The 13,499-nt window shown below is 40.4% G+C and overlaps 1 protein-coding gene across 2 annotated transcripts in view; it reads left to right on the top strand.

Moving 5' to 3' along the window:
* The window catches only part of GRK3 (G protein-coupled receptor kinase 3), a 131,443-nt gene that overhangs the window by 53,426 nt on the left and 64,518 nt on the right, over window positions 1-13,499 (top strand). Inside the window, exon 3 of one of the 2 annotated variants that reach the window (XM_049620628.1) lies at window positions 7,619-7,692. The exons of the other annotated variant lie outside the window; for it this stretch is intronic. Within the exon in view, the coding sequence (XP_049476585.1) occupies window positions 7,619-7,692 (74 nt within the window). The remainder of the gene's footprint in view (window positions 1-7,618; window positions 7,693-13,499) is intronic. 2 annotated transcript variants of the gene reach the window in all.

The raw sequence follows: 13,499 nt of genomic DNA on the forward strand, positions 1-13,499 counted from the left end.
TTTCTTTCTTTCTTTCTTTCTTTCTTTCTTTCTTTCTTTCTTTTGTTCTTACCTGCCCCTCTCCCCAATCCATCTATCAGTGTGGACTCATGGATCCTTAGTTTAGCCAGTGGTAATAATCCATTACAATATTATTTATTTTGATGTCCTAGTTGCCCTAGTTTTGGCTAGTGGGAGCCTCTTCGAGCTGGTTCCTGTGTCCTGTTGATATGTCCCCATCATCCTTTGAGCACTGTCCTACTGTCTGGGGTAGTAAGATGTCTAGAGCTTAGCTTGGTATTCACTGTCCCTGCTGTAGAATCAACCAGTCTTTTCTTCAAGGGATCGTCGTTCCTTTTAATAGAGCACGGTGTTTAGAGCCTGCAAACTTGTACGCTAGACGTGTTCATTGCTTCTAGGTCTTCTTGGCTAAAGAGCAAGGAGTATGTATGTCTGTTTGTGTATATCTGTTTGTCTAGCTGGTTAAAAAAGTGAGCTCAAGAGGCGCCTGGATGGCTCAGTCGGTTAAGCGTCCGACTTCAGCTCAGGTCATGATCTCACGGTTTACGAGTTTGAGCCCCACATCGGGCTCTGTGCTGACAGCTCAGAGTCTGTCTCCCTCTCTCTCTGCTCCTCCCCGACTCTCACTCTCTCTCTCTTTCAAAAGTAAATAAACATTAAAAAAATTGTTTTAAATGGATCTCAAATGGATACCCTGTTCCAATCCTTTAGTACAGTATACATGCTCTTTTCTTTCCTTGTTTTATCCCTTTTCCAAGAAGGCTCCTGTCACCCTCAGTGTATTTACTCAATTGTAGAAGCCTAGAACACATCATGAATAGTTTTAGAACTGCCAACTCATGCTACTGTGAAAAGCAAACCTACTAGCTAGAGTTAATATTTGCTTAGAGTAAATTTTACGTGCAGTACTGTATACAGTTTCATTCTGATACATGCATAAACCCACATAACCCACACCTCTATCAAGCCACAGAACATTTCCGTCCCCAGAAAGTTCCCTCATGCCCTTCCCGGTCAATTTCATGTCCCCTTTTCTTGTTTTATTTAAATTACAGACTAGTTTTGCCTGTTCTAGAACTTCATATATAGAGAATTCTATAGTATATACTCCTTTATGTCCGCATCTTCGGACAAGCAAAATGACATTTACTTATGTTGCTGTATGTATTAGCGTTTGTTTTATTGCTGACTAGCCTTCCTTTGTGTGAAAATATGACTATTTATCCCTCAGTCGACGGATTTTGGATTATTTCAAATAAATTGTGAACACCCCTGCTATGAAGATTCATGTATGTCTTTTTGGAGCCGTATGTTATCACTGGGTAAATACCTAATAGCGGAGTTGCTGAGTTGTGTGTTAAGTGTGTGTTTGACTTTATAAGAGGCTTTCAGACTGTTTTCCCAAGTGAATATACATTCTGCAGCGTGCTCAAAATCTGTATTAGTCTGGTGTTCTCCAGAGAAACAGAACCAATAGGGTGTGTGTGTATGTGTGTGTATGTATGTGTGTGTATATATATATATATATAGAGAGAGAGAGAGAGAGAGAGAGAGAGAGGGAAGGAAAGAGAGAGACACAGACACAGACACAGACACAGAGAGGGAAGTTAATTATAAGGAATTGGTTCCTGTGTTTATGGAGACTGGCAATTCCAAATCTGCAGGGTGGGCTGGCAGGCTCAAAAGCCCCAAGAGAGCTGATGTGCAAGTGGAGTCCGAAGGCTGGCTGCCGGCAGAATTTCTTCTTGCTCACGGGAGACTGGTCTTTTCTTCTAGTCAGGACTTCAACTCCCTGAATGATGTGGCTCCCAACCCCATTATGGAGAGCAGTCTGCTTACTCACAGTCTGGTGTTCCTAACTACCCCCTCCCACCGCCCATTCTGTATTCCCTTTACCTTCTGCAAGCACCTCAGCTGGTCATGGTTGTTTACCTGGTGGGGTGACCCAAACCTTCATTCCTGAAGGGTCTGGGCCATTAGCAAACCTGCCTGAATTGGGTTCTTGTGGTTTTCCATTGACGTTAACAACAGAGCAGGGCCATACTGGGAGAGAGGGGGTCTCCTTCCTGTTTTCCAGACATACTCTTCCTTCCCTCTACTCTGGAGGAGCAGTTCAATGTCCCCTGGATCAGTCACCCCAGCCCACACAGCGACTCCCTTCTTGGCCTGTGGATTCAGAGGCATGAGGAATCCAAAGCAGCATACATGCTCCTCAGCGAACGAGAGTTCTGGTTGCCAACATACAGTATGGTCAGTCTTCTTAGCTCTGCCGTTCAAGTCGTTGTGCAGTGGTTTCTCAAAGTGACTTAATTTACACTGGCATGATGATCAACGATGTGGAGTCCATTTCATGTGCATAATGCTCGTTTGTATCGCTTCCATTGTGAAGTGTTCAAACTTCTATGCACTCTTTTATGGTGGTTTTCGTTTAAAAATTGAAGTGTAAGAGGCTTTTAAAAAAACTATATATAAGTTGGGCATAAGGCCTTTTTCAGACTTAAGTTTTTGTAATATTTTATCCCCAGTCGGTGGCCGGTCTGTTTTCTTAATTGTCTTCTGATGAACATAGTGCTAAATTTTGATCAAGTGTAATTTATTGTTCTTTTTCTGTGTTCTGCCTCGGAAATCTTCTGCGTAAATATTTTCTGTGAAGGTATTCTATACATTTTCTAGAAGTTTTAGAGTTTTACCTTTTACATTTAATTCTGTCATCAATCTTAATTTAATTATTTATGAGGCGTGAGGCAAGGGTTCCTTTTGTTTCTTTTTCCCTCCGCCTTTGGATGTTTTTCCAGCACCACTTGTTGAACAGACCTTCTTTTCCCAATAATTGCTTTAGTGCCTTTGTTGAAAATAGGTTGGCCATCTAAGGGAGGGAGTTTTTCTGGATCTTCTGTTCTGCCCCACTGGTTTAGTTTTATGCCAGTACCACACTGATTACCATGTCTGTGTAATGAGTCTTGAATTGGGTAGTGTTAAGTCCTTGGACTTTTTCTTCTGTTTCAACATGTTTTGGGTATTCTAGGTTTCTTGCATTTCCCTAGACATTCTAAAATGAAAGCTTGTCAGTTTCTTTAGAAAGCCTCCAGCGATTATGACTGGGTTTGTGTTGAATCTAAAGATCAATTTTGGGAGACCATACATCCAAGCAAGACTGAGGCTTCGAACCAATAAACTGAGTATATCTTTCTATTTAGTCAGGTCTTTAATTTCTATTAGTGATATTCTGTAGTTTTCAGCAGAGTAGTTTTATATATCTCTTCTTTATGTATTCCTAAGTATTGATTATTCTTTGATGTTATTGTAGATGGACTTGTTTTAAAATTGTGATGTGATGGGGCACCTGGGTGGCTCAGTCAGTTGAGCGTCCAGCTTCAGCTCAGGTCATGATCTCATGGTTTGTGAGTTCAAGCCCTGCATCGAGTTCTGTGCTGACAGCTCGGAGCCTGGAGCCTGCTTCGGATTCTGTGTCTCCCTCTCTCTCTGCCCCTCCCCTGCTGGTGCTCTGTCTCTCAAAAATAAATAAAAATGTAAAATTGTGATGTGAGCATATCAGAACATCATTAATGCTTATCTAATGGCCTTGTACCTTCAGGCCTTGCTAAATTCACTTATATATCCTGGTAGTTATGTTGTAGATGGGATTTTCTGTATAGATAACCAGCTTGTCTATGAATAGAATCGGTTTTAATTCTTCCTTTCTTTCCATTTTGAATAACTTATTTCCTTTTCTTGCGTTATTGCACCAGCTAAGACCTGTAATACATTATTGAATAGGAGAGAGATTAAACATTTTAGCCTTTTCTAATCTGACACACTGTACTCTGTTCATCTCACAGCCCAGAGGGGTCTTATTGGCGTTCTGTATGGACATTCATCTCCTTCTTTTTATCATCTGTCTCAGCACTTTTTAAAATTCCTTTATCTCATTTACCATAAATTGCACTTATTTTATTTGTGTACTTCTGCCCCTTTTTATTTGTTTTCTGCCCCTTATGCCAACCCATAAGCCCCTTATGGGACAAGTTCTATTTATCTTCACCATTGCATCCCCAGTGTAGAGCACAGTGGCTCTTAGTAGATACTCAGGAAGTGCTTTGTCAAATCAGTCAATATTGGTAGACACTTTTACAATTACACAGTCTATCCTTCCCAGTGTTAGAATCTCCTTGGCAAAACGTGGCACAGACATTATTTCTTGTAAGACGTTTTTCACATTTTGCTTTCTCCTTTGAAAAATTTTTAGGAGGTAACATTTCAGAATTTCTAATAGACATTTATATTTGATACTTTAAAAAATTTCTTAATTGGTATTTTATAAAAAGCAATATAAAAGTTATATTTGTATATTATAAAAAGTTCTCATTGGTATTTCATAAAAAGCAATACAGTTCTTTCTCCTAATTTTTGCAAAATAATTGTGACAAATTGGGATGGTTTACCTTTTCTGGATGTTATATACACCCCAAAGTTAATCAGTATTCAGGCAGTTTGCAGTGGTCCAGATATAAAAATAGGGGTAAACACATCCCACAGTTATCTAGTAAAAGCAGGTATCAGGTCACTATTTTTTATTCTTTAAAATCTGGAGAAAGCACACTGATGAAGTGAATCTGTTAGGCAAATTTTTCCTTATTTTTGCCCTTTAGCTTTGGTTCTAATCTGTAGAATGCTACATTTGTTGTGTGTGTGTGTGTGTGTGTGTGTGTGTGTGTGTAATTTAAGCCCAGTGAAGGGAAATTGCTTTCAGCCTATAACACAGTGATCTAGAATTTATCCAGAAGGCAAAATACCTTTCTTATTGCTGTTCCATTTTAACAGCTGCTGGGACAGAAAGTAGGGCTTCAGTTTGTGTGCAGACATGAGGAAAATCATGGGGCTTTTCCCTGTAGAGTGTTACAGTCATTCTTTGGCTCATCCCACACATTGACAATGGAAATTGCATTAAAGAAGCAGGTAGAAACATTTGTAGTTGGGTGTGCATTCATTCATCTCCCTCCCTCCCTTGTTCTCCTTCTTTTCCCTCCTCCCTTTTCCTTACTTGCCCCTCATCTCCCGTTGTCCCCCCTGCCACCTCCCCCCGACCCCAGTCTTCCTTCCTTCCTTTGTTCTTTTTCCCTCACCCCGTCTGTGTCACGATGTTCTTGTTCCTGCGTATGTAGGTACAGAATAGGACCTACATGGTCTTTCCATAAGCAGCTTCCAGTGTTTGTGGGGGAGGTAGGTAATAAAGAAGTAAACCAACATATGCATATGATCATTTGTGCTTGTCACAAGTGCCGTAGAGAGTGTGTGGTACGCACATGTGTGTATGTGCACATGTGTGTCTACATGTGCATGTGTGTGAGAGAGAGAAAGAGAATGAAAATTAATGAGAATCCTACCAGGCCTTAGGAGGGGGTGTGTGAGCTGAGCTCTGCAGCTCTACAAGGTCAGGGCAGACAGCAAGTTGGTAACCCGGAGAGCATATCAAGTTTAGTGTTAAAGAGAGCATGGAACGCAGGCCCACGGCCTCAGCGCAGTGAGCTTGGGAGAGAACAGTCCAAGCTGGAGGAGAAAGTAAAGCCTCGATTCCAGAGGGCATGATGGGCCGTGGCGAACAGCCTCCCCTTGATTCCAAGTTCAGCCCAAAGCCGGTGGCCGGTGTAGATGCATATTAGTTCGTGCTGTCGTCTAGGCGTCGCAAAAACATCTCTCATGGGATCAAAAATAGCCTCAGTTCTCATTTTAGTTTTCTCTCCCCAAAATAGAAAAATACATGAACCAAAACCTGACACAACTGAAAAAAGATGAGCAAATCCACAAGTACAGATGAGGATATCAACAGTCCTCTGTTGATAATGGATAGAATAAGGAGACTTTCAGTAAGGATTTGGAGGAGGGATTTGAACAGTCCTTGTCAACCAACTTGGCCTCATTGCCTTTTTATTTTGTTTAACGAAACACTCTACCCTATACCCTTTTTTTCCCCCGAGCGCCCATGAAGCATTCACCTGCGTGGACCAAATTTGGGGCCAAAGCCAAGCTTCGGTAAATTTGAAAGCATCGAAATCCTACCGAACATGTTCTCTGGCCACAGCAGAATTAAACAGAAAACAGTATCATAGAAATACCCGAAAGCCCCAAAATACCTGGAACTCAAACCGCACATTTTTCTGAATGACCCATGAGTCAAAGAAGAAATGCCAAGGGAAATTTGAAATTACGTACTTTGAAATGCCATGAGTATGAAAAGATAACCATTGCTCGTGTTTAAAATAAAAATGTTCATGTGCAGACAGGTAGAGATTTGCCTCGTCCGCTCTTTCTCTTTGTCTGCTTCCTGAATTTCCTCCTGGCTTCATGTGTCAGGGTGTCCTCAGTGCCTGGAGATGAGGTGAGCTTGACCATGTCCCTGATGCCAGTCTTTGCCCGACCCTAGTTGGTTTGGCCTGGTCCTAATACTTCCTCCTAGTTCCAGTCAGTGAGCATCTACCATTTTCAGAGGTCAGCTTCCTGGAACTGTGGAGGGGAATGTATGGAACCGTAACAGACAGGTTCAAGTGACGTGATTTCCTTAGGTAACCTCAGATGAAATCTGTCAAATCTGCTTCTTCCGCCTCTCTCTGTCCTACCTGGGGAATTCTGGCCTACTTTCTCCCTATGTCTTAGACTCTTCGTTGAGTCTTTCCTTCAGTTCCCATCTGTGACTTCTGTTTCCTCCAGCCGTCCCTTCTTCCTTCTGACTTTTTTTTTTTTGACTGTTTAGTTGTTTTTGACTTTTAGTCTCCCACCCTCAGCCTGGTATCACCCTGTCCTAGTCAACTTCATTCAGTCATTTAGGCTTGACTATATGCCAGGCATTAACCTAGGCATTGGGTTTGCAAATGCTGGGGCTGGGGCGGGTATGACTTATAAGTTAGATAATCGGTTGGAGTGTGCTAAGCACTTTGACAGAGTCATGTGGGAAGGGTTACGTAAATAAGCATTTGTTCAACAAACATCTAGTGGCCTCCTGCTGTGTACTGGGCACTCTGTAACAGAGGTGGTATTCCACTCTTAAGGGGCTGATGGCTTAAAGGTGAGGCTTGGAGCTATGAAGGAGCAGAGCACGATCTGGGAGTGGGTAGTCTGCTTTGGCACAAGGTATTTGGGGATTTTGAAGGACTTTGAGGTAGTAAGTGTAAGAGGAAAGGCTGGTGGGAAGGTCTTGAAAGCCTTTTAGGAGAGTTCGGTCCTATTTCCGTGGGTGTGGTATTTATTAGCTTTATGAAGACTCTTACCAACACTTACACCATGCCCATAGCTCTTATTTCTTGGGTGATTCTTCTGTTTGCTGTAGAGACCAGTAGCCCCGAGGAGCATTGATCCCTGGCTCTGTTTATCATGCAGTTTTTAAAAGTGGGAGGGGGGTTGCCAGTAGAGAAGGACCCCAAAGCAAGGAGCCAGGGGTGTGGTACTCTTACCTTACCCAGAGTATTTCCTTCTAGGGGGTAATTAGCCCTTTGAAGTCTTTATTATTATTTTTGAAGGTAGGGGAGAAAGAGGTTGAGGTACAAACATATTACTTTGAAAACACCCTGTGGGGTAAAAATTCAACATATTGCCCACCCTGAAATTTTTTATTCTTTTCCTTTAGGTTTCTTGCTATTTAAAGATTTTTGTTTGAATGAAATTAATGAAGCTGTACCTCAGGTGAAGTTTTATGAAGAGGTAAGAAGTAACTGTTTTACTGATGCTTTTATCTTAAAAGCATATTTAGACTGTACTTTGGAAAATATTGAGACTACTAAGTGTCTTACAAATATGAAGAAGTTCATTGACTATAATTAGTAGTACAAAGTATAATATGTAGTTGATTATAGATACTGATGACATCTATGAACATCCTATTTTTAAGGGCGCTGGAGTGCTCCGGGAGCACTTAGGAACAGTTGGACTAAAATTCTAGAGGAGGGATTACTGTTGAGAGGGACGCTGAGGATCATCAGTGATTTGATTTTCTGCAGAAACTTACCGACTCTGGAAACGTAAGCTGAGGCAGAGGGCTGCTACTGAGTGAAAGAGAAAGTAGCAACATCTTCCGGTCACACATGGCTGGAGTGACAGATTGGGAGACGTGGTGGGAAAGGGGAGCCTTGGACACACAGCTGGTTTTCCCAGTAAGACATTGGGAAGGCAGCTGAAGAGATAGGCCAGGAGCTTCTGGAAGCCTCACTGAAATCTCCCACAGCCTTATGGCGCTGTATTGAAATATGGACCTGCGGTAGCAGGAGTCTGAAAACAGAACCGGCAAGAGATGAAAACCCTATAGGGAGCGGTCGACTGACACTAAAGATCTGTAGCTACTTATCACGTGGGGCAGCCACTGATTTCCAGACTCTTGTCTGATGGTCCAGGTTTGGCCCCAGGCAGAAGGCTGCTTCTGGGAGACAGAGAAGCCAGAAGAGGTTTCTGGGGCTAGAATAACAAACAAATGAGACTGGAGGAGCCCCAAACATGTGATTACTCTCCCTGTCGAGATTTATGTCAAGGTTTGAGGCCGGGTGGGACAGGAGGCCAAAGACCTATCTGAAAACTTTGTATGGGCAGGACTGAATCTAGTGCTGACAAAGACTTCTCACTGAACTCCATGGAGAGCCATGCCTTGGGAATAGGGGCAAACCAGAGGTGACGGGGTCCTACAAAAATGGAGACCCAGCCCAGCCCCATCCCATATTGGGTGATGAGTCCTCTCCCCACCTGTGTAGCAGAGTACACGTGGAACCCTCTGTGTCCTGTTTTTTCAGGTGGAAGATAATATAGAGAGACCCTACAGTATTCAGCGCACAGTAAAAAATTATTGAACATCTAAGATACAAGATCATATGACCCAGAAAGTAATAGAAGCAGACTGACAGGAGACTCAGATAGTGAGTCTTCTCAGATACTGAGCTAACAAGTACTTAAAAAATAACTAAATAACATGTTTAAGACAATAGAGGAAAAGAAGAAAAAATGGAGGAATAGTGAATCTCAGATCAATTTATTATGAAGAACGAAATGGATATTCTAGAACATCTAATTTCAAATATTCTAGAGTATTAGGTAGAATACATAATATGTGGAACATTCTAGAATATTATGTAGAATACATATTCTAGAATGTTATGTAGAATACACAATATGTAGAATATTCTAAAATGTTGTGTAGAATCCATATTCTAGAATATTATGTAGAATACATAATATGTAGGATATAATATTCTAGAATATTTGAAATTAGAACCTAATAACTGGAATCAATAGCAGGTTGGTTACAATGTAAGGCAGGATTAATACATAGGGAGGCAGGTCTGTAGATAATCTCACACTAAAACACAGAAAAGAAAGAATATAGAAAAGAAAAAGATAAGGACATTAAAGACATGTGGGACATGGTTAAAAGGTCTAACATATGTAGAATTGTAATCCCAGAAGGAGAAGAGAGAGGGGATGGGGCAGAAACAATATTTGAAGAGATAATACTGAGAGGTTTACAAAATGATGAAAGGCAGCTACTTACAGATTCAAGGTACTTAGAACCCTGAGCAGAAGGGCTACAAAGGAAACCTATCTTTGTACATCAATGTAACACATGGAAACCTGTGACAAGGGGAAACTCTTAGAAGCAACCAGAGGGTGGAAAAAGACACATTATTTTTAAAAGAGCAATAAATAATAGACTGTGACATCTTAAAACAAATGATTAAAACAGCACAACAAAAAACCAGGCAGTGAAGTGCCCATCTAAGTAATGAAAGAAAAAAAAAAGAAAACCTAGAATTCTATTCCCAGCAAAAATTTCCTTCAAAATGAGGGTGAAATAAAGATATTTTCAGAGAAAAACTAAGGGAATTTTGTCAGCCCTGGACCTGCATTGCAACAAATACTAAAAAGAGATACTTCCGGCAGAAGGAAAATAATCCCAGATGGAAATTCAGGAAGGAATGAGGTCATCATGAAGGGTGACATCTATGTAAAATATAAATGAATGTTAACCATGCAAAATAATAGAGCTTTTAGATTTTAAAATATATATAAAACTAAAATATATGATAGCACAAAAAGCAAGAGAGGGGTTAAAGAAGTTAAAGTGTTTTAAGATCCTAGGATTATTGGAAGGTGGGTGGATAGTAAAAGTAATAATTTGCATTGACTGGTAATCAGTTAAGAATACATATTGTAATCTCTAAGACAGCTCTTATAAGAATAAAAAGTATATATCTAACAAGTTGAAAGAGAGAAAATGGAATAAGACAATAGTGGATTCATAAAAAAGGGAAAAAGGAATAAAAGAAGGACATAAACTAGATAGGTCAAATTGAAAACAAAGAATAAGATGGTAGCCATAAATCCGTCTGCGTAAGTAATTACATTTGATGTAAATGGACTAAATACTCCCAAGTAAAAGTCTAAGTTTGCCTTCCTGGATAAATAACCGGAACTTTATTATATACTGCTTACAAGTGTACTAGAAACAGAAGGATGGAAGGGGACGCACAGATACAAATACCAACCAAAGCAAAGCTGGTACAGGCCAAATATATGGTAAATGCTACTTGGAGCTAGAGATTATTTCATAACGATAAAGCGGTCAGGATTATGATCTTAAACTTCTTGGGTACAAATAATGCTAACTTCAAAATATATAAAGCCAAAATTGACAGACCTAAAATAAGACAAGTCTACATTCTTAGTGAGAGATGTTATCATACACTCCTCAAGAGTTTATAGAACAGACAGACAAAAAATTAGTAAGGATATAGAAGATCTTAATAAAGGGATGAATAAACTTGACCTAAGTGACGTATATAGAATGAAGCACCCAGCGGAAATAGAATTTGCCTTCTTTAAAGTACACATGGAAGATTTATCAAAAGAAATTATTTGCTGGGCCCTAAAGAAAACTCCTGCAGATTTCCAGATCAAAATTGTTCTGAGTGTTTTCTGACCGCAGTGGAATTAAACTCAAATTTAATAACAGAGTTTACTAAGAAATCCTTGACTTCTTGGAAGTGAATACATTTGTAAGTAATTTATGAGTCAAAGAAGAAATTAGAACAGTAATAGGAAATATTTTAAATTAAAATATATATTAAAAAGGACATATGTATCCTATCCTCAAGCATTTTAGGACTCCTTTGTAATCTTTGTACAAGTTTGAAAATTGGAGGAATATTCTTTTCTTCCTGGATCATATATAAAGCTTGAAATTTTTTTATATATATACTTGATAACTTGATATTTTAAAAATTATATTAATGTATTTCCAGGGAGAATGGTCAAATGATGATGTACATTTAGCATCATATAAAAAAATAAGGCAAATCAGAAGGATATTACTCACTATGCTGTAACTTTTGTTATTTTAAGCTGAATTCTAATCTGGATGAGTATCACAGCATCATCTGTCAGAGATTTCTTTTTCTGTTCTTAAAAGCCTCACCTCTCCAGTTTCAGCAAGTACTAAATCACCTTGTCAAATACAGGGAGATCTTTAACACATAACTTTTGCGAGGTTGAAACGTGGGCAGTCTACTTGGGTTACTTCTTGAGCACTTCTTGCCAGTATGGCGGTGAGTACTGCAGATGTGTTTCAATTTGAGCTTTTAAACATTGGAATTTCTCTGGTTGGTGTGCTTCCAGCTCTTCACTCCTGTCTTCTTGTTTGGTGCACAATGGATCTAACTTACCAGATGATCGCTTTGGAGGATAACTCTTCAAAGCTCCTCAGGAGCTTGCTCTATATTCTTTTATTGAAGATACCATCCAGTCATGGGGCTTCAAATAGAGGTTTCTAAATTAGTACAGCCTTTAAGCACTGAGGTTATCAATAATTCCTCTCTGTGCCCTTGGTTTTATCAGTCTGATGATTTCTGGAGGCCGTTGTATGACCCCAATCCCTAGAAGACTCTTTTTTGTCAGATATCTTGCAATGTATATTTTATATGTTGTACTTCCATTTTCTTGGGTCCCCAAGACTTTTCGTGGCTGTCCATTTCCAGCATGTTTAAGGCCTCATAACTTATCCTGACATTCACATATCTCTATATTAGTTATTACTTACCTTCCTACCTCTCTGTCTTTATCTTTCACTACCTTCTTATGTAGAACTTCCACTAACCATAGAGCGCATTCTTTTTTTTCTTTACTTATGTCCTTCCTCCAGCCTAGAATGCTGCTTGCCTTCCCTAGCTTCTGTTAAAGTCTAGCTCACTTTACGTATTTGCTAACAAGTCTCTCTGGACAGCTAGCCCCGTCTTCCATGATTGCTTACATCTTCGATTCCCATGTCATTTGTTGTCTGTAATGCTCTGTGATACTTAATCTATGCCTGCTTGTTCTGCGTGTGTAATTGGCATTCATCGTCATCTGTATCTGACTCATAGAAGGCCTAGCAAGGCTCTAGGTATAGCTGCGCCTCTCACTTGCTGTGGGATGTGGGGCCAGTCGTTGAGCCATCTCTGAAGCATCTACGTTTCAGACCTGGAGCTTATAAATGTGAAGGGTACACTGTTCCTGTACTTGAGGAGCACACAGTATGGATGCTTCATATTTGAGCTTCAGTTACCTCATCTGTGAAACGAGGTTACCGATCATCACCTGCTGCTTCACAGGCTGATTGTGAGGCTCAGATAAGTTGCTGGATGGACAGTTGCTTTCTAAACCGTATCTGTAACATGCTGTTTACGGGAGCCTGTAACTTAGTGGTTAAGAGCGCCAGCTCTAAATTCAGCCCACCTAAGTTTGGCTTTAGACTCCACCAGTTTCTGACTATGTAAACTTGGGCAGTCGATTTCTAGCTTACCTACCTGGGTGTCCTCAGCTAAGATTTAGGGCGGTGGCAGTGCCTGTCTCTTAAGGCTGTGTGTGTGACTGCAGGACACTAGAACATTGCCTGACGCATAGTTACTGCTCAGTGTGTTGGTTCTGCTTCCTTGTTCCAGTGAGATTTGGAGGCAGCTTATTAAAATATGTAAATATACCTAGATTTAGAAATAAATTATGGAGAACAGAGAATAAATATAAGATCAGAGGCAAAGTTAATCCATAGACTTTTCTTCATTCAACCAGTATACGTCAGCCGCCAGTGCCAGGCATTGCTTGGATGAGCAAGACAAAGCCCTTGCTCCCCCTTGAGCTTCTATTCTGGTCGAGAGAAACAGACAATAAACAAGCAATAAATAACAGGAAATGTATCAGGAAGTAATAACTGCTATGCAGTGACTCAGAACAGACTCAGAACTGAATGTGAGGTACTGTGACTTGGGGGCCACTTTACACTGATGGGTGAAAGACTGACTCTTTGAAGAGTGGGCATGGAAACTGAGATTTGATTGACAAGGAGGCTAGTCTTTTGAAGATGGGAGCAGGGGGAGGAGAGAGAGCATTTTAGTCTGAACGGGGCTAAGACATAGCCCCTCATGTGGTGGGAAAGAACTTGGCATGTTTGAGGAACTGAAATTAGACCACCATGGTATGTTCATAGTGGATTAGAG

The sequence above is a fragment of the Panthera uncia genome (genome assembly GCF_023721935.1).
Source record: "Panthera uncia isolate 11264 chromosome D3 unlocalized genomic scaffold, Puncia_PCG_1.0 HiC_scaffold_8, whole genome shotgun sequence".
NCBI lineage: Eukaryota > Metazoa > Chordata > Mammalia > Carnivora > Felidae > Panthera > Panthera uncia.